The 24,256-nt window shown below is 39.9% G+C and overlaps 1 protein-coding gene and 1 non-coding gene across 5 annotated transcripts in view; both read left to right on the top strand.

The window, feature by feature from the left end:
• Nucleotides 1–24,256, top strand: part of PTPN22 (protein tyrosine phosphatase non-receptor type 22) — a 42,395-nt gene that overhangs the window by 342 nt on the left and 17,797 nt on the right. For 3 of the 4 annotated variants that reach the window (XM_054712010.1, XM_028154096.2, XM_054712011.1), the window contains exons 1-11: nt 221–388; nt 11,067–11,175; nt 11,461–11,537; nt 11,672–11,767; nt 12,425–12,463; nt 13,586–13,657; nt 13,773–13,832; nt 14,590–14,732; nt 15,230–15,296; nt 16,324–16,401; nt 19,043–19,129. In XM_054712010.1, coding sequence (XP_054567985.1) covers nt 302–388; nt 11,067–11,175; nt 11,461–11,537; nt 11,672–11,767; nt 12,425–12,463; nt 13,586–13,657; nt 13,773–13,832; nt 14,590–14,732; nt 15,230–15,296; nt 16,324–16,401; nt 19,043–19,129 — 915 coding nt within the window. In that variant the 5' untranslated portion in view covers nt 221–301. Of the gene's footprint in view, nt 1–220; nt 389–11,066; nt 11,176–11,460; nt 11,538–11,671; nt 11,768–12,424; nt 12,464–13,585; nt 13,658–13,772; nt 13,833–14,589; nt 14,733–15,229; nt 15,297–16,323; nt 16,402–19,042; nt 19,130–24,256 lie in introns of those variants that run through there. The other variant, XM_054712009.1, reaches the window with a different exon arrangement.
• On the top strand, nt 23,594–23,757 carry LOC114233664 (U1 spliceosomal RNA). The gene has a single exon (XR_003619815.2). It is a non-coding gene; the product is annotated as a U1 spliceosomal RNA (small nuclear RNA).

Below are 24,256 nucleotides of genomic sequence, written 5' to 3'. Positions count from 1 at the left end.
AGAGCACACTCTAGGTTCTGGTTAGTGTCTTGTTTGTTAAAAACTTGAGTTGTAACCAGGTTCCTTCCTTGAGGAGGAAGGCGCTAGGGCCCTGGAGTGAGGTGATGGCTTTGTTGTGTGACCACAGAGGCTGGTTACGTACTAATTTCCTCTCAGGCTTGTGATGAAGTCAGTAAACCACAGCCTTCAACATGCTCCGCTGGGGCTGCACCAGTGGCTTCCCGCCGGTGTCTCGGCCATGACTCGCGTTGGACATGCCCTCCCTTAACCCAGTTGTACATGATCTCTCTCGCCCTGCAGCATGGACGAAAGGGACATTCTGCAGAGGTTCCTGGATGAGGCCCAGAGCAAGAAAATTAACAAAGAGGAGTTTGCCAATGAATTTCTGGTGAGTCTGACGTGTGACACCCTCAGGGGAGTTACAGAGGCTACTGAACTGACTCGGGTGGTCCAGCTCTCCCAGACCCAATTGCTCTTTGGGGTAAGTGAATATCGGACCTCGCAGGAGAGGAGCGGAGGAAGGCAACCTAAGAGTTCGACTTCTCTGTGTTTTGTGTGTATTTTAATTATTCTCTCCAAAATACGGCTTTTAGTATTTTCTTTGCTAGTTCTTCGAGTCTGAGTAGGTATCTACAGCAGGCATACATAATTCCAGGTGTATAAATACTAATATTAATGGGACATCTGGCATTCCCAGGTGTGTCTGTTGTAATGTGTGTTTCCAATGGGTAACTTTTATTAAGAGGAGAGAGACCGAGATGAACTTCCCATGGGACACTTTTTTAGCCTCCCTGTGGGATTTCACTGGATGACAAGAGACTCTTCTAGAACCCCCAAACTACCTGCTGCCACGTTTTCTAATTTTTCTTCTAAGACAAAAAAAGGATGAGAACATGTGTGTTTGCAATAGCAGTGTTTCCTTAACCTTTTGCTTGGAGGGTGGGATGGCCAGGGTGGAGAGCAGAGACAAGTGAGGGCTGGGGTAGAAGAATAAGCGCGAGGTAGCCCAGGCCCAGCGGGATTGGATTCCCTCGAGGAGCCCTGCCTCTCCGAGGAGCTGTGGTTATTGATGCCATGGAGCCGGCAGGCCTCACTCATCTGTAACCCAGCACCGCAGATGACATGGGATGCCTGATGGCGCCCAGCATGTATTTTGGAATACTCCCAGCTGGTGTTTCGGAGCTATCAGAACTTCAAACCTTAGCTCCTCAGCTGTGGAGAAGCGGGGAAAACAAGGGAATCGAAGTACAGAACCTGAAATGAAATTGTGATTCTATCTCCAACCAGATGAGCAACTGTTTGACATGTCCCCTCAAGCCTCTGTTTCCCAACTTCTCAAGCGGGGAGAGGAATTCATGTCCTACCTATCCTCACAGGGTTGTTGTGATGATTCAATATCAATAATAATCAAATGTGGCCATTCATTCAGTAGTATTTATTGAGCACCTACGATGTCCCACGTTCAGTTCTAGGCACTGAGGATGCAACAGTGAACAAAGTAAAAAATCTCTGCTTCGTGGAGCGAACAGTCTGGTGCAGATAGCAGATGGGAAAGTACTCTGTAAAGTCTCTAGTGATCAGATATTATGATTGAATGATAACCTATTATAATGGAAATCCCGCTGTCAGCTCTACCTGGATAATATTGTGCTGGCGTGAAATAAGTGCTCTAATTGCCACCTGCCAGGCCCTCTGAGTCCCTCTGAGTAGGGAGGGAGTTCAGGGGGCATTGGGGCCTATGTGTCTGCTTAGGGACCTGCCTTGGACTGTGATTCCTGAGCCAAATTCACCCAATGCACAGAGGTAAAAAGTGAGCCGAGGGGGCAGTGCCAGCCTCCGTTTTACTTTAGTTATGTTTTAAAAAAATAATGTAGACTATATCCCTGACAGTTCACCTTTTCTTAGCTCAGTCCTTGTAACCTCTCACCAAACCAGGCAGTCACTTCACCTCCTATTTTCTCTGCCTCCAGCCTTGCCCCACCTTCAATCAATTTTCCGTTCCACACCCAAGTGATCTTGTATTAATAATACAAATCTGGTCATTTCCCCCCTGCTTAGAAACGTTTTATAGATGGGTGTGTGTGTTTTTTCCAGCTGTTTAAAACTGTGAACTATAATGCCCATTTAGAAAAGTACATAAAATGTGTGTAAGTATAATTATAAAACAACCACCGCTCAGGTCAAGGACTAGAACATTATCAGCCTCAGGAGACTTCTGCTGTATGTACCCCTTTCCCATAGGGCTCCTCATCCTCACCCCACCCCCACCCTGACCTGCCCTGCCCTAGGAATAATCACTACCCTGACTTTTACATTAATCACTTCCTTGCTTTTCTAGCTCCTGATTTAAGGACCTTGTTTTTGGGTGATTAAGTGGAACCTCACTATTCACTGACTCACGTCCTCCAGTGGAAAAACAAAGTCTTGCTTTCAGCCCCACCTAAAGGTTCAGCTGAGATACCAGAGGAAGAGCTTTGAGGGGTTGGGGGTTAGGGAGTGGTGAATGAGGCCAGATTGCTTGCTTGGACAAGGTAAATACTGCCATTAACTTGGGGGCGGGGGGGGGGGGCATCCCACCTGGTCATGTCCCACATCCCACCTTAAGCCCTTAATGCATTCTTCCAGGATTTGGCGTGTCTGAGGTTTAAGGACTGAGTCTGTGACACCAGGGCCCACTGGGTCCATAGTTTAGACTTCGTCCCCGCGACCCCCTGGCTGGCTATCTCTGGGCAGAGCACGTAGCCCTGCTGTGGCCGGAAAAGCCAATACCGTGCTGCTCAGGTCTGGTTCCGGGTGGGGGGGGGGGGCAGACTAAATCCAGTAGCTTTTCTGTAGTTGAAAGTGCCACTGACCACTCCTGTAAGGTTCTCACGCAGCCGTTCAAACAGCTCCTGAGTGCTCACTGTGTGCAAAGCGTGTGCCGGAAGCTGGCATGGCCGTGTGGTGTTCGCCTTGGTGGCAATGTTTCCTAAGACATTGGAGGAGGTCTTAGCGGACAGACATTGAACAACGGATTCCTCTATAAAATACTTAATTACAACTTGTTAGTCCTGGTGGGGTGTCAAGGAAGCATCTTCATTGTCTTATTTACTATACTTAAAAACAAAAACAAAAAACCTATGAGCTGATTACCATCTCTGAGTTACAGACATGGAGACTGAGGCTGGGAGAGGTTAAGTAATTGGTCTAAGCCCGTGGTCGGCAAACTGCGGCTCTCGAGCCACACATGGCTCTTTGGCCCCCTGAGTGTGGCTCTTCCACAAAATACCACGGCCTGGGCGAGTCTATTTTGAAGAAGTGGCGTTAGAAGAAGTTTAAGTTTAAAAAATTTGGCTCTCCAAAGAAATGTCAATCGATGTCCTGTTGATATCTGGCTCTGTGGACCACTGGGCTAAGCTCACTCAGCGTTCAGCCACAGACAGGAAATTTAACCTGGACCTGTCACTCCAGAGCCTGTGAAATTAGTATCTTGCTTCAGCCGGTAACACTGAGTCCCGCAAAGGGCCTGCCTGACTTGAGTGTAAGTTAGTGTAGTTTCTACACCAGTATAACGTAGTTTCTACATAGCAGAATCTGCGGTGTGCCACCACACTACTGAAAATTTCTTTTTTTAAAAAGCCCCATTGTCGCTATTCTTATAAAATAGTATTTTGTAAGTTAAAAGAAAAATTCACCATAGTATCGACATCCCAACAAATACAGTTTTGGGGTTTTTGTTTGTGTAGAAATTCTAGTTCTTATCCTTTTATATTATTGTAATTATAAGTATAAATGCAAATTTTTATTCTTATTTTCGCTTAACATTACACCAATATTACCATGTGGATTAAAATCTGCACTAATGACCTCTCACACAGCAGGGTATAATGAAAAAATAATCCTAATAATAGCTAATACTTTTGTACCTGTTATGGAAACTTTCTAAATACTTACATAGCAACTCATTTAATCCATTGAGGAAGGCACTGTTATTATTTCCACTTTATCGATGAGGAAACGGAGACACAGAGGGGTAATTGACTCACTCAGGGTCATACAGCTAGCATGCGGTTGAACTAAGTTTTGAGTTCAGGCCATCTTGCTTTCCCATCTGTACTTGTAACAACTTTGGAGTCGGATAAATTTGGTTTGAATTTCGGTTCCGCCTAGTGTCTTCTGTGTGACCTTGAACAAAGTAATAAAAGGTGAGAACAAATAATATTCACTTTGCAGAGCTGCTGAGAAGGTACTAGAATAAATATACAAAATGCCTGACACCTAGCAGGCACCCAAATAATTAAATTACATCTCTACTGTTGGACAGCTAGGCTGTTTCTAATTTTTCCTGATTATTGATAATACCGCAGTAGCTATGTTTGTCCATGTGGGTTTTCCTTTCTTTTGGATTTGAGGCAAGAGCCCTCAAAGTGTTGTTACTAGGTCAAAGAATATTAGCATCTAATTGGTCAAGTATTGCCAAATGTATTTCCAAAAGAGATTTTTTTAATTTGCAGTATCTGAATTTATCATCTTCTCTACCACCTTGCTAGTCTAAATTTAATAACTATAAAAAATAATATACATTTTTTACTGTTTACCATATATGAGGCAATCTAAGTGGTTTACCATATATAATCTCAATCACTACCCGTCCAAGAGGAAAGTATCAGCTTCATTTTACCCATAAAACGGCAAAGCCGGGATTTGAAACCTTGGTCTGAAACTCTGAAACTTGAAAGCTTTCTGACTATGAGCCTGTGCTCTTAGTCCCCTACCCTCATCCACACTCCGTTGATTCAAGTTTATCCACTGGTCTTAACTTAAAAATTGCAGCATCTAACATATATACAGAAACATGCTTCAAACACACATACACTTACACAACTTAACAGCTAGTAATAAAACAGGCACCCACATAAGCACCACTATGATCAAGGAATAGAACATTGTCCACATCCCAGAAATCCCAGGGGTGTCTTTCCAGATCCTTATTGCTCCCAACTCCCACCAGACTGGAGGTAAACACCATGCTGAGATGATTTTTGTTCTATGTTGTTGCATGGAACAAGACCTATTTTTATATCACGAAACGATTAGACCAGTGGTTCTCAACCTTTCTAAGGCCGCGACCCTTTAATACAGTTCCTCACGTTGTGGTGACCCCCAACCATAAAATTATTTTCGTTGCTACTTCATAACTGTCATTTTGCTACTGTTAATGAATCGTAATGTAAATATCTGTGTTTTCCGATGGTCTTAGGCGACCCTGCAAGCGGTTCTGTAGAGCAGTTCTGTAGAACTGCTGCTGCAGAGCCTAAGACCATCGGAAAACACAGATATTTACATTATGATTCATAACAGTAGCAAAATGACAGTTATGAAGTAGCAACGAAAATAATTTTATGGTTGGGGGTCACCAAACATGAGGAACTGTATTAAAGGGTCGCAGCCTTAGAAAGGTTGAGAACCACTGAATTAGACATTCATCTTACCGGTTTTTGACCTTTATGTAAATGAAGTCATGTTGTTTCTTTTTATGCCTTTCTCCTCTCTCCTACATTATATTTATGAAATCCATCCTTGCATATAGCTGGGCCACTCAGGGCCAGGTCAGTCTGGCCCTCCCTTCCTGCAGCAGTCCTGTTTGCTGGGTTTAGAGGCCCCCGCTCCTAATTCCCTTTGCTCGCACTCATGCTTTCTCAGTCCTGTGGGCGCCTCGGGAGAGATGATGCCGACCTGCAGCTGAAAGGCACGGAGGACCTACCTCGAGGAGCTCTGGAGACAGCCCAGCTCTGGTTCCCTTCGCCCAGCTAGCACAGGGCCACGTTCCATTTCTCCCACTCCAAAATACAGCTTATGTGACGTCTCCTGTACAACATTGCCGTCTTCGAAGTGAAGAGATTGTGGCCTGGTGCTTTCTTTTTTCTTCCTTGTTCTCTTTTGAGAGTGAACTTTACTCATTTAGCAGTAATTAGTTGACTAGTCAGTGAAAAGAACATGCCAAGGATTCAGTCCTGATTTCTAGAATTTGATGGCGAGGACCTCAGTTCTGTTTTTCTGTCTTGAAAGGGAAGGGGCAGTAGAGTCCACAAACCAAATGAGCGGACTCTTAGCTTATCGGGCCCAGGAGGGATGCTGGCCTCTTTTGTTTTTTCTTTTCAATTTTAGTGTTTTGTTTTTTTCAATTACAGTAAACATTCAATATTATATTATTGTCTGGTGTACAGCACAGTGCTTAGACGTTTATATAACTTAGGAAGTGATCACCCCAATAAGTCTATCCACTGGTCTTAACTTAGCCTGGCACCATACTAAATTATTACGGTATTATTGACTATATTCCCTATTCTGTACGGGCCTCTTTTAGTTATTCTCTTTGCATCTCTTCCCTTCATTTCTCTCATTGGTGCTGCCTCTAGAGAGCTCACATCCCCTACTTGGTAATTTGCAGAGAAATTTACCTTCCCCCTTTGACCTATCTTCTCCCCCGACCCCAACCTGCCTCCATGGCCCTGCTTTCTCTTAACCTTTTGCTTCCCACTCTGAAAGTTTCTCCTTTTCTGGTGAGGAGTTCTTCTATCCTTCAGTTCTTCTGTCCCAGTTCTTCTCAGTTGTGTGCACTCTTGGGGTGTTAGAGCCTGGGGGTCTGGTGGGGAGAAAAAGAGAGAGAGGGGAAAAAAAAGGAGGGTTTCACAGTCCTCTGAGCTCAAGGTAAGATATCTAGGGGTAAAAATCTTTCCCACTTTCCAAATTAACAAATCTATAGGAAATTCCTCTGTGATGTTCCCCGAGTGTCTCACTTTGTCATCCCGCCTGATGACTCCAGGAGGATGAGTGGAGTAGAGAGAGAAAAGCCATCCTGTTCCACTGTTGAAGGTGGCAGTCAAGGCAGAGAAACAAGCATAGTTCTCTCTCTCTCTCTCTCTCTCTCTCTCTCTCTCTCTCTCTCTCTCTCTCTCTCTTTCTCTCTCTCACACACACACACACCCTTTATCTGTAACATTTTACCAAATTAACCGAGGCATATCTTCTAAAAAGGGCTTTGCTTATGGCATTCTCCCTGGAAAGCACTCCATACCCTAGCAAAGCAAAACAAACAGGAGCTTGCACTAGGCTCAGTTCTGGAGGTTTCTAGAAGGAACAGTTCTGAGACTTGGTATCTTTTCAGCAGCACTGGAGGTAATGGCAACCAGAAAATGATCATTCTGAAGGTGCACACGAGCAAAGAGAGCTGAAAATTCAGTGTAACGCAAGTGCAGATGTTTTAGAGTCACTCGTGTCTGTGGCCATGTCCTTAGTTAAATTCCTAAATGTGCATGCATCTTGGTGTAAAAATATGCAGTGTAGTTATTAGGCATCTTTTCTCCTAATCCAATTATGAAAACAGGCAAGAATTCTGTGAGGGCTAAAAAAGTTAATACTTGGCCAGGCTGGCATGGCTCAGTGGTTAAGTATCCACCTATGAAACAGAAGGTCATAGTTTGATTCCCTATCAGAGCATTAAAAAAAAATTAACCCTTTGCATTCGCTTGCTTTTTTCTCGATTCCTTTATTCTAATGCTAACCGTGTCAAGTCACACTCGACATCCGAGTGCAAAAGGTTAATACTTGTCCTCCCACCTTCTAAGTTCTTTTGGCTGGTCTAACTTCCAAATGAACAGAAACACATTAATAGGAGAAGGTCAAAGTTTAATACATGCACATGGGGAATTCACATAGGCATGAAAATTCCAAAGACAGTGAGGCAACATTGGGTATATAAGACATTTTTGGACAAAGGATAAAGGGCGGGGTTTGATGGTAGGGTATTAGATTTCAGAAGTGAGAATGTGTGATTTACAGGTAGTTAGAGAATAACACACATGGCAGGAAAGTCATTGCTAGGCAACTTATAAACAATAGGACAGAGAGGGTATCTAGCCAACAGGCCCTCAATTCAAATTAAGCTAAGGGGAACATCCTCAGATCACCCTTCCTGAAGCAGGTTGCTCTGAACCTCTTGGGCAGGAGAGGGGAGAGAGTCAAAGATTCTTTCTGAGTCTTGTGTATTAAGAAACAGCTGAAAAATCATTATCCCAAAAAGGCAGCTTCAGGGTGACAAAACTTTGGTGTTCCCTTCAGGATCCAAGTGGGGAGAATCTTAAGTACCCGGCTGAAGAGTGTAGGCTTTTCCCTAGTAGCAAGGGAGATTTACTGAAGTTGTTTTGAGCATGAGAGAGATAAAGAAAGCAATATTTTAGTAATATTATTTTGGCATAATCATGCCTACTGGATTTCAATGGGGAAAGACAGAAAAGTGGGAGGATGAGTTAAGAAACAACTGCTAACAGTTCAACCTTGAAGGGAATGGGCCTGAATTAAGGTATGTACAGTGTGGCATAGGAAGGAAGGTTGATGCAGATATTGCATGGAAAGAATCAGTTGAACTTGCTGACTGAATTAGAAGTGGGAATTGTGGGAAGCGGGGAGCCAAAGTGACTCTCAGCTTCTAGAGTATGGCTACTTGGGATAAAGACAGTGCCACTGGCATTAACAGTGGGAACAACGATGATGAGTTACTCAAGTGGAAATGTCTAGGACATAGGTGGGATTGAAATTTAGTAATCTAATCCCAGTATATAAATTTGAGACATTCAATAGGGGTTGGAAGTATAATTCAATTTTGATCAGTTACATACAAATTTTAAAAACATTGGTATGCCTTCTATAAGAGTATTGATATTTCTGAGCATGTGTATATGTTGATAGAAGAGCAGAGAGTTGAGGACTTAACTTGGGAACTGAGGATAATTCACAATTAAAAGATGAAAATGGACAGAGAGCCAGTAAGAGTGAGAAATGGGAAGGGGAAGTCATTTAAGAAAGAGGAGAACCAAAATAATGTAGACTAATAAGGTCTGCAGGAGGAGGAAATTTCAAGAGGGAAGTTAAGAGAATGAAAACTGAGTAAATGCTGAGGGATCTGACCATAGGAAGTAATTCATGATTTTCATGTGACCAAGTATAAGTGGGCAAAAAATAACTTTTCTGTAATTAAATCCAATAAATATTTATTAGCTATCACAGATGTTTTTCCCCTCATCTTCCTCAGATTGAGCAAGGGTTCCCAAAAGTCAAATCTATTAAATGTGGTTTTGTCACTGGACCAGTCCTGTGTTGGGGGCTGCCCCTGCCCCTGCAGAGTCTGGGACCTCCAGGCTCTTGACTCACATAGGAAATAATTCAGAACGAGTCCAAATGAGAGTAAAAGCAAGTTTTATTCAGGGCAAGAAAAGGAGACTAAGTCTTAGGCTCCTGGAGACAGGATCAGAGGTTGAGCTGCCTGCTGCCCTTCTGGTTGCAAGCCTCACAGGACGCCACTGGGAAAGAAGCTATAGTGGACGTGGACGAACTTGTAAGTTGGACGTGGGCGAAGTGGACGTGGGCGAACTTGTAAGTTGCGTGCTGGATTAGTCAGTTCTTGGGATTTTATGTATTTCCAAGGGTGGATTGTTTCTAAACTTTGTGGTGCCAAATTCTGACTCAGTCTTCTGGTTGGGGGGTGAGGGTGTATGGGTGTCTTACTCCTAATGTGGTTCATTCCAGAAGTGTCTTGGCATTGGTCCTCTTCAGCCCCCCTTTCACTTGTGTCCGTTTTCATTATCAGATGGTAGAGTGACCTTTGGCAAGGTTGTTCTCTGGTCTATTTTTCTTCCATCTTGGATTGATCAGGTTTTAGCCAGTTCTTGTTACTGGTGACTTCTGCGGCCAGGAGTTTCCTGCAATGAACTATTTCCCTTTGATCATGCATTGGGGTGGGGGCTCTGGTGAGAGGACTTCCTCATTCCACTTGTCTGGAGTTTTCCCTAACTTCTTTCTATCCTACCTGCTTCTTTTGAATGACAGGGTGTTAAACCTTGGTGCAAGGTTGCTTTATAAAAGGAGTTAAAGAAGAACCATCATTTCCGCTTACATGAAATTTGGGTCTGTAGTGTAGTATTGGCAAATGGGAATAATTTTAAGGAGTTACTTCACTATCTTACAGACTCTTGTTCAATCATATTATGCTAATCCCTGACTGACCCAGATCATATTCTACTAACAGAGTATGGTACTATTGAAAGGTCATCATTTGGGCTTGAAGTTTGGATCCTATAAAAAAAAAGAAAAAAGACTGCTTTTGGGACTGAATCTTTGAAATTTAGCTAGATCTAGAGAAATTTTATTCAGCATAAGCTCCATTTCTATTTAAAATAGCCCTGTAGTAGCTGTAAAGAAAGTCAATTAAACTTATAATAACTGACCTTTTGGGTGGTGCCTAAAGTTTGTTTTCAGAAGATGTTCATTCGTTAAATATTCACCAGTTTCACCTCTAAGTTTCAGCTATTTGTGGCTCAGCTGAAGTAAGTGTGATCATTTCACTTCTCCAAATGTTACCGAACGCTCCATCTGTATGCTCTGGGGCTCTGTCACGAATGGAGTCAGCCCTAGTGGATGCTAAAAGGGCCGAAATGGAATGTTTGGGTAATGGAGAAGGAAAGTGTGGGGACTAGAAAAAATATTAATATTTCTGCCTTCTAAGTTCTTATAGGCTGGGCTAATAACCAAATTAACAAAGACAGACTTAACAGGAGAAAATCAAAGTTTAATACATGTGCCTGAGGAATTCACATAGGCATGGTAATTCCATGAAAATTCCGAAAACAGTGAGGCAGCATTGGGTATAAGGCATTTTTGGGCAAACGAGAAAGTTGGGGGGAACTGGGTATTAGATTTCAGAAGTGAGAATGGGCGACTCAGAAACCACAGGACACAGGGACCTACCTCCCTGAAGCCCTCTATTTATCATACTTAATTCAAATTAGGCGAAGGGGAACATCCTAAGATCTCCTTCCTGAAGCAAGTTTCTCTGTCTGAATCTCTTGGGCGGGAAAGGGAGGAGGGTCAAAGTTTCTTTCTGAGTCTTGTTTCTTAAGAAACAGCTTCGAATTAATATCCCAAAAAGGCAGCATCAGGGTGGTGAAATTTTGGTTCCTTCAAAAGCTCTCTAGAGACAGCTCCTCACCTGTTTTCTCTGGGAAGATTTCATTGTTGGAATTGTATTACAGAAACTGAAAAGACTCGCCATCAAGTATAAGGCAGACAAAACCTATCCCTCAACTGTGGCTGAGAGGCCCAAGAATATAAAGAAGAACAGATACAAGGATATCTTGCCCTGTAAGTTTCATTTCTCCCTATAGACTTGTACCTTCTCCCTAATTCAATGATCCCTATCTCTTTTCACCCATTGCTTGCTGTCCTTAGTCCTGGAACATGGCTTTGACAAGTTACTTTGTACTATTTATGACTACAAAAGAACATCCATTCATTCATTCACTCACTCACTCACTCACTCCTGTACCTCACTCTTCAAACCACCATTCACAGTGTTAATCCCTGACTTACACAAAGCCCTCTGATTAAGTCCCCTTAATGATTCTATGGTTTCCTTTTGTATTATAGATGATCATAGCCGAGTAGAGCTGTCCTTAATAACCTCTGATGAAGATTCCAGTTACATCAATGCCAATTTCATTAAGGTACACTTCATATAATATTTCATTAATATTCTCTAGGGTCCTAAAAAAGGAGGGGGCAGGGGTAGGAAATATACTAGACAAGAGCGAAAGGGTATTAGTTGTAGTTACCTCATGTAATTTCTGTTCCCCTTTAGGGTGTTTATGGACCCCAGGCTTATATTGCCACACAGGGACCTTTGTCTACAACTCTCCTGGATTTCTGGAGGATGATTTGGGAATACAGTGTCTTGGTAAAAGCAGAGTTATTTTTGTTATTATCTTTTCTCATTTTTAGGGACAGAGGGGGTGAGGGCATCAGAATATGTTATTGAGGTTTCCAATGTATTAAAATAGTGCTTTTTTTGGTCAGGCATTAGAATTTCGGTGTTCCTGTACCTTTTAGTCAAAATCACGATGTCACTCTTCAAGGAAATGAAAGTTCTCATCTTGACCGGCTCATTTGTTAATGAGAATTTACTGATTTGAATAGAGAAAAGAGAAGTGAGGACAGAAAGAAGGATGGGTAGGATCAACAGCTTGTAATTGATCAAGATTTCTTTTTTGGTTAAAAACAAAACAAAACAGAAGCCCAGCTGGTGTTGCTCAGTGGTTGAGTGCCAATCCATGAACCAAGAGGTCACCAGTTCGATTCCTGGTCAGAGCCCAGGCCCAGGTTGTGAGCTTAATCCCCAGTAGGGAGCTTCCAGAAGACAGCCTATAGATGATTCTCTCTTATCAATGTTTCTACCTCTCAATCCTTCTCCCTCCTCTCTCTCTAAAAAAGCAATACAAACATTTTAAAAATAACAGAAAAGAATAATTAACACTTCCTGGCCCTGAGACCCAAGTATTAACTGCTCTTTCTAACTATATCAACAGTTAAATTTCTATCTATTTCATCCCCCCAGATTATTGTTATGGCATGCATGGAGATTGAAATGGGGAAGGTGAGTTCTTTTCAGTATACCTAAAGGTAAAGGAAAGAAGAAAAGGAAGGGGGGAATTGGTAGCAAAACTTTCCTTAAGCTGCCAAATTAAATGACTCTCAAGGCTTTTTTTTTTTTTTTTTTACTCCTAAGGACCCCTTTTGTCCATTTCCCCAGTAGACTGTATTTTAATAAAATTGAGGTATGCTTTTAAAAGTAACCATTCATCTTCCTATTTTATTAATCAGACATCTTTAACTGCCAGTCAGAGCTTCTAACCCCATGCTGTCCAACATGGCATCCACTGGCCACACATTGAAATATGGCTAGTGTGACCGAGGAACGCAATTATTTTTACTTTAATGAATTTCATTTTAAAAACTGATATTGAATTCAGTGATTAGAAAATTTTAAGTATATTTGGAACAACTTTGGTATGTGAATCTTTCTCAACTATAAATTTTGTGAAATCTAAATGGGAATAAGATATTTCCAATGACAATTTAGCATATTAACTGAGATGTGCTATGAATATTAAAAATGCACTGGGTTTGGAAGACAGTTTAAAATGTCAAATATTTTTTTAAAATGTCAAATATTTAATGATTGTTGTATATTGATCTCATGTTGAAAATTTTTTGATATATTGGCTAAGTAAGATTATTATTAAAATTAATGTCACTTTTTTCATTTTTTAATGTGGCAATTCAAAATTTTAGAAAATTTAAAATTACATATGTAGCTCACGTTATACTTCTGTTGAGCAGCATTCTTCTATTGTTGCCATTCTGAGTTTATACAATTCCAGCTAAAACCAAGGGAACTTGGTGTTTCAGTTAGCTTGTGCAACTCTTAGTAGGTGTGACTTCCGTTAATCTTGCTGAAATACTGGAAATGTCAGCATCCCATTTCTACTTTTTCAGACTTCTAGGAAGTCTGTAATTTATATAGCCTTTAATGTTTGATTTCCCATCCTTGGAGATTCCAGACCACATAGTTGGGTTTGAAGGCCAAGGGGATTAGAAGTTCCTAAGGTGAAAGACACAGAGCTGAATTTGCTTCTGAATGAGGGAGTGGGTTTTGTTACTCAGAAGAGACTAGAATATACAGAGGGAGGTCACTCTATTCTGCTTTGTGCTACAGAAAAAGTGTGAGCGCTATTGGGCTGAGCCGGGAGAGATGCAGCTGCAACTTGGTCCTTTCTCCGTCTCCTGTGTAAGTACAACACCTGTTTCCATGTGGCTGAGCCAGTGCTCCAAGCTCTACTTTACAGAGTGTAGTTTTTGAATCTTAGTCTTTGAAATAACTAATATTTTAATTTACTTTTTAGGAAGCTGAAAATAGAAAATCTGATTACACGATCAGGACTCTAAAAGTCAAATTCAACAGTGTAAGTATAGAAATTCAAAAGCCGACAGAGATCAGGCAGGTGAATATATATGGGACTCAGGCTGAGCATAAGACAAGGGGGAGTGATGGAGCCTTTGATGTTTTGGAAAAATCTTCATATTAAAAAAAGACCTTTGGTGTAATCTGGGCTCCCCAATCTATTTGACACCGTGGCCACATATAAATAGTTTTTGTAGGGTGAGTGGAAGCTGTACAGTGAATAGAGACTGTGAACCAATTTGAGAACTCAGGCTGCCCAGTCTTTTGAAGACAAAGGAATTTAATATATCAGCATATCTGTGACCCATTTGAATTTTCCCAGTTGGGAAAGCTCTGGTTGGACTATCTTTGTGTTTACCTCTTCTTTTGATTGGGGCAGATAGGGACAGAGCAATAGTAAGTGACCTGAAATTAGAGGTAAAATGAAGAAGGCTCAGTAGATGTGCAAGTATGAGTTTTATGAAATAAAAGAAGTTGGCAGATAGTTCTAAGGCCCGTATCTTAAACTTCCCATTTCTTATTAAACTTGTGTTGGACCACAAAGTTTGATTGTAAATTGAGTGCATCTACTAAAGCGGTGACCTGAAATTACTTAATTGTTCTTCGAAGGTATATGGTCACCAGAGATCTATAGAGAAGAAAGCAGCATAAATTGCAAAAAGGCTATAGATGCTACTTAGTAACTCAGAGTAAATCTTGTGGTGGAATGAGGTAGAGTCCTAATCTTGAACTCTCCTTTTATTCTGGCTATTTTTTAGGAAACTCGAACTATCTACCAGTTTCATTACAAGAACTGGCCTGACCATGATGTGCCTGCATCTATAGACCCTATCCTTGAGCTCATCTGGGATGTGCGTTGTTACCAAGAGGATGACAGGGTTCCCATATGCATTCACTGCAGGTATGAAGCTGTTGTGTGAACCTTCTCCCCAGAGCAACCCAAGTGTTCTGGTCTAGCCAGGACTCTTGCTTTAACTGAAGGAAGACTGACTTTGTTGGAAGTGAAGGCGGTATGAGCACATAGGACGTAGGCTCCTGATCCTCACTTCACTTTGTCCAGTTGATCAAAAAGGAATGAAGCAAAAGAAGAGAAAGGTCACAGCAGAAAAAAACTGTAAAAAATTCAACATGAGAATTAAATGAATACTTTTCTGATAAGTTGCTTGTGAACAGGACAGCTCTAGAGACTCTTGCTGTGAGCAGTTGCCCAGGACCTGTCCTGAAGTTCAGGGTGGCATGTGGCAATTTGCAAACAGGTTTGGGAAATGGTAGCGTTTAGAAAGTTTTATTGCCTCCAGGTTTCCGACTTCCGCAAATCTGCTGGGGAAATTGTCCAGCTACTGTCAATGATCCACTGTCTGCAACTACAAATGTTCTGACTGTGATCTTTTATTTCAGTGCCGGCTGTGGAAGAACTGGTGTTATCTGTGCTATCGATTATACGTGGATGCTGCTAAAAGATGGGGTGAGTTTCTCTCAGCAGGCACCTTCCATTTGTTTACCCTTCTACTTTCAGACTTCGGAATTGTTTGGGTCTTCAAAACACCTACCTCCACAATCCATCTTCTCTAGAATGTTGACGTGGAGACCTGCTTTGTCAGATGATTAAACTAGTTCCTAAGTTGGTGGTTCTCAAAGTGTGGTCCCAAACAAGCAGCGCTAATATCAGCATCACCTAAGAACTTGTTAGAGATGCGAAATGTTAGGCCCCACCTGGGATGGATTGAAGCCAAAGTTTCTGGAGTTGGGCTCAGTGACTCTCCACGTGCTTCCTATGCAATGGTGTAGTTGGAGGACCATTGCCCTGCGTTCCAGTCACCCTTCCTGTATCCACACCGCTTTAGTAGATGCACTCAATTTACAATCAAACTTTGTGTTCCAACACAAGTTTAATAAGAAATGGGAAGTTTAAGATACGGGCCTTAGAACTATCTGCCAACTTCTTTTATTTCATAAAACTCATACTTGCACATCTACTGAGCCTTCTTCATTTTACCTCTAACTTTAGACATTTGATCACCCCATGTGAAATCATTTTGAAGACTTTCTTCAGTCTTTTCTTTATATATATACATGTATATATATAATTGATTTCAGAGAGGAAGGGAAAGGGAGAGATAGAAACACCAATGATGAGAGGGAATCATTGATCGGCTGCCTCCTGCATGCCCCCTTCTGGGGATTGAGCCCACAACCCGGGCATATGCCCTGACTGGGAACCAACCGGTGACCTCTTGGTTCCTGGATGGATGCTCAACTGCTGAACCACAGCCGATTGGGCTTCTTCAGTCTTTTCTAGGGCAAACAGCAGGCTGTTAATCATGATGCAAGTGATGAGAATCTTCATTAGTTTTAAAAATACTTCTATTTTCTGATATTATCTCATGTTTGGAGAGCAGATATCATGGAAGTATCAAGACATGAGGAAGTGGCAATAATTTATTAGCAAAGATAGAAACAAAGGAGTAAGATATTTTTCCTTTTATTTATAGATAATTCCCGCGAACTTCAGTGTTTTCACTTTGATTCAGGAAATGCGAACACAGAGGCCTTCATTAGTTCAAACTCAGGTATGGACTGTGGTGAATGGATCATAACATGTGTCTGAATCTTGCTTCGCCTCTCTGTTTAATAGTAAGGCATCCAAAACCAGCTGACTCCTTAGCCATAACACCAATTTACTATTAAGTACATTAGTCCATTCCCATTTTCTCCAACTTGGAATATCCCAATATTTTTTCTGCAGTCCCTTGACCAAGGGTCAAATTCTTTTCATCCCTTGTATTTTACTTTCCAGAAAATATTGAGAAACCAATATAATATTTCTTACAAAAAATGTTAAAAAAACACACCAAAAACCTCAACAAGTTATTTGACTTCTTAGAAAGAAATAGTTGGGTCATATTAATTTGAAACTTTGTAGTAGTAATTTATTTCTGAAACCATAGAAAATCAGAGATATTTCTACTTCCGTAGGTGGTAACAGAATCTAAAGCATGTAGTCTGTGCTCATTTTAGGAAATAATGAAAAACGAAAGTAAAATCAATCATCATCCTATCACCTACGTAGCCACTGGTGCTATTTTTCTATAGTCTCTCCTGGTCTTTATTCTATGCATACTTTAAAAAACATAATTACAACCACACTATATATATGATTATATATGCATCACAAAATTTGAACCCAGCCCATATTGCTCACACTCATTCACTCCATTAGTAATGCTCTTCCCCTTTGCTCCTCTCCTTTCCAAGTTCAAGTTCTCCCTCCTAGGTGAAACAGTCCCAGCCCGAATCTCTCACTTTCTACAATATTTAATTTCACCCATATTTACTCACCAATAATTTTACCCACATAGCTAAATGGTCTCCATTTTAAAGGTACAGTTTATTATTCACCCATTCATTCATTCATCACACATGTATTGATATTGCATAATATCAATAATTTCTTAGAATTACTTTTTACTGCTTAAATAGCAAAACCCTAACATGTTTAAACACAGGTTTAGAAGTAAAACGATTGACAGTGGCGGTTCAGATATTTTCATCTAGAAGCTGTGAATTGAAGGGGAAAAATGAAGAGCTATTATAATATAAACATTCTGTTTGGCCCACACAGGTTTTCCACTAATAGCTAGTGGAAAAAATAATTTTTTTTCATGTGTTGACTGTAGATGTGTTCTATATTCAATCTGTGAGGGGGAAAGTTTATGTGAAATGAAAGCATTGACTAGTTTAGGGCTGTCAGAGTTAAGAGAAGGCTGATCCATGTCAATGTATACAACCAAGTTGTATAATATTAAATTTTAATACTGAATCAATAAATAAAACCATACCCATTTCAGAAAAAGTCCAAATCAGGCCTATTTTTAAGAGTTGGAAGACAGCTGAAATAATTTTAAGTTAGTCTTCATATTTTGGCTTTATCAATGACTAGTGGAACAAATATCTTACCAGTTGTACCTGCTTTTTCTGACACTACTCTAACCAGGAAATAGCACAGTAACCAAACAAGTGTTTCCTGTGTGATTTTTCTCTATTCTTAAGAAATTTAAAGAGTGTACCAATGGTCATGTTGGTTGACATAGACTGTTCATTGTGCTCCTGCTAAAATTATCTTTAGAAAAAGTTGTGCTTTATTTATATAAGATTGTGTAAAGAGTCAGGGGAAAATCCTGAATAGGCCCATTCAGATGAAAAGTAGATACAAAATCAAGTGTTTGAGCAGGTACAGAGGCAAAAAAGGAGTAGTAAAAACCCATAAACATTGTAATAGTAGAGGACTCATTTCTCTATAATGGAATTATTTTATAACCATAAATTTTCAAACTCTATTCAACAGTCTTCTTTGATGTCTTTGCTAAGACATAATTTCAGCAGTTTGATCTCAGTGATCTAAACTAAGAGTCAGAAGATCCGGGTTCTAACCCAAGTTCTGGAAATTACTTCTTCTTCTTCTTTTTTTTAATTGATTTTTTTTAGAGAGGAAGGGAGAGGAATAGAGAGCTAGAAACATCGATGAGAGAGAAACATCGACCAGCTGCCTCCTGCACACCCCCCACCGGGGATGTGCCCACAACCAATGTACATGCCCTTGACCGGAATCGAACCTGGGACCCTTCAGTCCACAGACCGACGCTCTATCCACTGAGCCAAACCGGTTTCGGCTGGAAATTACTTCTGAATGACCTTGGACAAATAGTCTATAAACAGGAATGACAGCCTAGCTTGTTTATAGGTCAATTATAAGGGTCAAGTTAAATGATACATATTAAAACCATCTATCTACCTATCAACCACAATCTGTCTACCTTTTTCCAGAAAAGGTAAAGGTGGCTTGCTTGCACACACACAATATTAAATAAAAATTTTAATACATGAGCAAGGAAAACAGAAATAGAGGGATGAAGATGGAAGGAAAGATAAGTAAGAAAAGAGGGTTAGAACATAGAAAACATGCTGCAAGTTCCTTCCTTATATATTAATTAGAGGCAGATCAAATATTTAGCTGTTCCTAGCAGCCTGAAAGTGCTCTGAAATCTGAAATGGGCTATACAAGCAGAAGGCACTGTCGTTGAACTAATGTGAATGGTCTTTTCAGGGTTGCTAGCCTAGGATTTGATTGGTGTTCATATTTCTGAAATCAGGTTCTGTAATTCACCAAGTTTTTTGTTTGTTTTCCTTTGTTCCGTTTGTGATGCTCCCCAGGAACAGTATGAACTGGTCTACAAAGCCGTCATAGAACTATTTAAGAGGCATATGGATGTCATCAGAGATAGACACTCTGGAACAGAGGTAAACTTTAAACTTGATGTTTTGTAAGTTAAAAAAAAAACACACATTAGGTTTGGTGAAGGGATCTTAGATTAGTTGCAGGACTTAGCTTATTGCTTATCATCACAACTAAATTGGAGTGTCCGATGCGCATGGGCTGCACTGCAAATCTCCTGTGGAGAAGACAAATAATTGAAGTATTTTAACTTAGAAAATTCGTCTTTTGGTTAACCTCTTGCATATAATTTTTAGCTAAATTTAGAAACAATAGGTGTGAAAGAGCAAGCATATATTCTCGCTTCCCATGTTTTAGACAGTTGTGTGTGAGTTAGAAATGAGAGTGACAGTTACAAAGTGAAACCATAATTGAGTACTGATGTAATTTTTCAGGTTACGCTAGCCTCCTATTTATTGCATATGTCTCATCAAGTTTTGATAATGTTTTAGAATATCCAAAGGACTTTTAGCTGAAGGCCTTAGGTATAAAAGCTATTAAGATTTCACCAAATTCCAATTTAAAAATATTGAGTATTCTAGGATGTGCTATTTTGATCTTATCTCAAAAGTTGGTAAGTCAAATATTTACTGTGTAATCACAAAGTATTAGGTTCTGAACAAACCTTAAGAAGACAAACTTGCTGGCTTACCTTCCAGGGTATATGTAACATATATATACTAATTTAATTTTTATATCACATTTTGAATTGTTAATGTGAAAATATTCACCAAGGACCCACTGTTTTTACATTAAGAATATAAAATAGGCCGAAACCGGTTTGGCTCAGTGGATAGAGCATCAGCCTGTGGACTGAAGGGTCCCGGGTTCGATTCCGGTCAGGGGCATGTGCCTTGGTTGCGGGCACATCCCCAGCGGGGGGTGTGCAGGAGGCAGCTGATCAGTGTTTCTCTCTCATCGATGTTTCTGGCTACCTATCCCTCTTCCTTCCTCTCTGTAAAAAAATCAATAAAAATATATTTAAAAAAAAGAATATAAAATATATAAGAGATGACCCTGATCGTAATTTTATCAGTTGATTATGAAACATGGGAAGGGAAAAATAGCCAAAAAACAATTGAGGATATAGAATGAACTAAGCAATCCTATACTTAATGTCAACTTCAAGGAAACACAACATGGTGGGAGATGATGGAAATAAAAGTATAATTGCCAGGAAATGTTACTTCTATCCTATTTGTGACTATATCATTGGCTAGTACTGCCTGAACAAGGTTAAATAATAGAATTGATATGGATGACCGAATTTAATGGGCAAGATTATCATGTTTCACTACTAAGTGTGATGCTGACTTGATTGGAGATATTTATATTTTAATTGTTTAAAGAAAGTATTCATTGATTTATATTTTATTAAGAATCTTTCTCAGAAAGAATGTTAAATTCAGTCAATTTCATATGTTTGCATTTGTGGAATGATCACATGGATTTTCTCCTTTAACCTAAATCAGGCCATTCTTCTACTCTTAGAAAAACCCTTCTTGAACAAAAAATATTTTTTAATGTGTTGCTAGAGCATGTGGGCTAATATTTTATTTAGGTTTCAGGAATTGTCAATACCCAAATTTAACCCAGTGGTAGTGCCATGACTCCAGTCAGTTGGGTAGTTTGGAGTGGGTCGTTAGTCAGTAAATTGGAACATGGGTACATGGTTCAAGCTCCCATTGAAGAAACTGGTTAAAGATAGCCAAGAGAACCTCTGTTTCTGGGAAGAGTGAGTACACATACTTTTCCTTATTCCTCCCACTAAGTGCAACCAAAAAACCGTGGACATTACATGTAAAACAAATATAAGAAGACAGACCAACTAGGGACTTGTGACCCAAGAAAAGACATGACGGTGAGTTCCTTGGATTTTCCTTTGCCTCAGATATTCTAGGCTTGGAATTGAAGAAGCCAACAACCTGGAAATGCCAACAGCACAGACAAAAGAAGACCCAACAAGAGCCTACTCCCTCCAGCCAAAGGACCAGGAAAGGGGTGGCCCAGCAAGACATAAAACTTTTAGATAATAACCTCTCTACTCCAGTCAACACCAAATTTAGAAAATGGTCCCCAACCCCATCCATGCCAGCAAAGGCGGAGTGCAGAGCCTAGATCCCCATCCCCACAAGACTGTAATAAAGTGCTGGGGTGGCATCAGAAAGGTCAAGTAGAGAGCTAGGACTTTAATCCCCAGTGGCCTGCCCTGTGTTTTCCCCGCAGTGCCAGTGGAGACCACATGGGGAGCCCGAGCTTCCACCTGGCAGAAATGCGGCACCCCAATGCCTCCCTACCGAAGTAAGGTCAGAAGAGACCTAATGGACAGTCAGGACTGTCACCATCATCCAACTAATGAGGCCAGTTCCACCACAATGTCAGAGATGACATGGGAGCCTCTCCCATGATGTCTCCCCTTGAGTATCAACAGATTAAGCGAGGAGACTGGTGGAGGTGGAATCCACCTGGTAGTAACAAGTTAGCAGCATGCCCTTCTCCTGTCAGAATGGAGTAAAAACGAACAAAGGAACAGCTGAAAGAGAAGGTTAAACTACGATCCAGATCATATCTCAAACCAAGTGAATAAAAGATCAACAGATGGCAACACTGAGCTGACAGAGATGTTAGAGTTATCTGACAAAGATTTTATTTTTTTATTTCTTTTTATTTTTTTATTATTTTATTTTATTTTGACAAAGATTTTAAAGCAGCCTTGATAAAAATGCTTCAATGAGCAATTACAAACATGCTTAAAACAAATGACGAAAAACAAAAACAAAAAAGCAAATGAATAAATAGAAAGGCTCAGCAAAGAAATATAAAGACTCAGAAAAAAACCCCAGAAAATATAAAGAAGAAATAAAATTTTAGAACTGAAAAATATAGTAACTGAAACAAAATACCTTAGTAGATAGGCTCAATAAAAGAATGCAGGGTACAGAAGAAAGAATTAATGATTTGGAAGATAGAACAATAGAAATTGCCCAACCTGGACAACAGAAATAAAATAAACTAAAAAACAAACAAAAAACAGAACCTTAGGGAACTAAGGAACTATAACAAAAAGCTTAGCATTTGTGTCATTGAAATCTAAGAAGCAGAGGAGAAAAAAAGGCAAAGCTATAAACGTACTGAAAGATTCATAATAATTAAACCTCTGAACCTAAAGACAAAGGTTATAGAAAGCAGCCAGAGAAAAATGATCTTAACTGTAGGAGGAAAATAATTAGAATGACAATGGATTTGTCATCAGAAACCATGGAGGCCAGAAGGAAGTAGCACAATATTTTTCAGGTACTGAAAGGAAAGAATTCTCTACTCAGAATCCTACACCCAGTCAAATTCTCCTTCAGGAATGAAGGGCAAATCAAGACATTCTCAGATGAAGAAAAACTAAGACAATTTGTCACCAGTAGACTTACCCTAAAAAAATAGCAAAGGAAGTTTCTTAAACAGAAAGGAAATTATGAAAGAAGGAAGAACATGGTAAGCAAAAACACGGGTAAACGTAATAGGTTTTCCTTCTCTTAAGTTTTCTCAATTGTTTGATGATTGAAAATTATAACACTATCTGATATGGTGTTAAATGTATCAGAGAACATATGTAAGACAATGACATCATAAGCAGGGAAGAGTTAAGAATGCCAAGGGAGGTAAGGTTTCTGTAATTGAACTAGCAAAATGATAAGTAGGCTGTGATAAGTTGTGTATATATAATGCAATACCAAGAGCTACAGCTACAAAAGCTATATCAAAACATTGCTTTAAAAAACTATACATTAAGTAAGATGAAATTCTGAAAAAGGCAGGAAAGAGAAATAGACAAATCTGAAGTTATCGTTGGAGACCTCCAATATCCCTTTCTCAACAATTAATAGAAAAACTTGACAGAAAATCAGCAAGAACTCAACAATACCATCAACCAACCAGATCAAATAGATATTTTTAGAACACTCCACTCAATAACACATGAATACACATTCTTTTCAAGTGCTAATGGAACGTATAGCAAGATAAATGATACCATGCGCCATTCAACAATCTGAAAATTTTAAAAGAATTAAAACTATAAAAAATGTATTCTCTGACCACAATGAAGTCAAACTAGAAGCCAATAACAGGAAGATACAGGAAAAGATCCAAAAAAATTGGAAATTAGCCACATTCTTCTAAATAATCCATTGAGTCAAAGAGGAAGTATTAAGTTGGTTTTTAAATGAATTGAACTGAATAAAAATGAAAACACATGTCAAAATTTGTGGGCCAGAGCTATAACAGTGCTGACAGGGAAGTTTATAGCATTCTAGATGTAGACATTAGAAAACAGTAAAAGTCTCAAATCAATAATCTCAGCTTCCACTTTGAGAATCTAGAAAACAAAAAAAATCAATGACAATAGAGAAAAATCAGTGAAGCAAAGAGCTGGTCCCCTGAAAAGATCCATAACATTTACAAACCTCGAGGAATACTAATAAAGAAAAAAAGGGGGCAAGCTTACGTGGCAGGGGAGATACCATGATCACAAAGGTGGTTTTCCCAGGGCGAGGCTTATCCATTGCACTCCGGATGTGCTGACTCTTGCAATTTCCCCAAATGTGGGAAACCCAACCGCATAATTTGTGGTAGTGGGGAACTGTGTTCTCACTCTCCCCTAAAAAAAGAGAAAGAAAAAAAGGGCAGAGATGAAAATTACCAATATTAGGAATGAAACAGGGGATATTGCTACAGGCTCTGCAGATATCAGAAGGGTAATTAATAAAGGAATGTAGTATAAGCAGCTCAACACATATAAATTTCACCACTTAGACAAAATGGGTTACTTCCTTGAAAAACACAAACTCCCACAACTCACTCAATATGAAATAGATATTTGAATAGCCCCATACTGATAAAGAAAACTGAATTCGTCGTTTGAAAACGCCCCCAAAAGAAATCTTCTGGTCCACATACTTTCACTTGAGAATTCTACCAAATGTTTTTTTTTGTTTTTTGTTTTTTAAAAAATATATTTTATTGATTTTTTACAGAGAGGAAGGGAGAGGGATAGAGAGTTCGAAACATCAATGAGAGAGAAACATGGATCAGCTGCCTCCTGCACACCTCCTACTGGGGATGTGCTCGCAACCAAGGTAAATGCCCTTGACTGGAATCGA

This window comes from Eptesicus fuscus, chromosome 22 (assembly GCF_027574615.1).
Source record: "Eptesicus fuscus isolate TK198812 chromosome 22, DD_ASM_mEF_20220401, whole genome shotgun sequence".
In the NCBI taxonomy this organism is placed as follows: Eukaryota; Metazoa; Chordata; class Mammalia; order Chiroptera; family Vespertilionidae; genus Eptesicus; species Eptesicus fuscus.
This window is presented reverse-complemented; position numbering and strand designations above follow the sequence as displayed.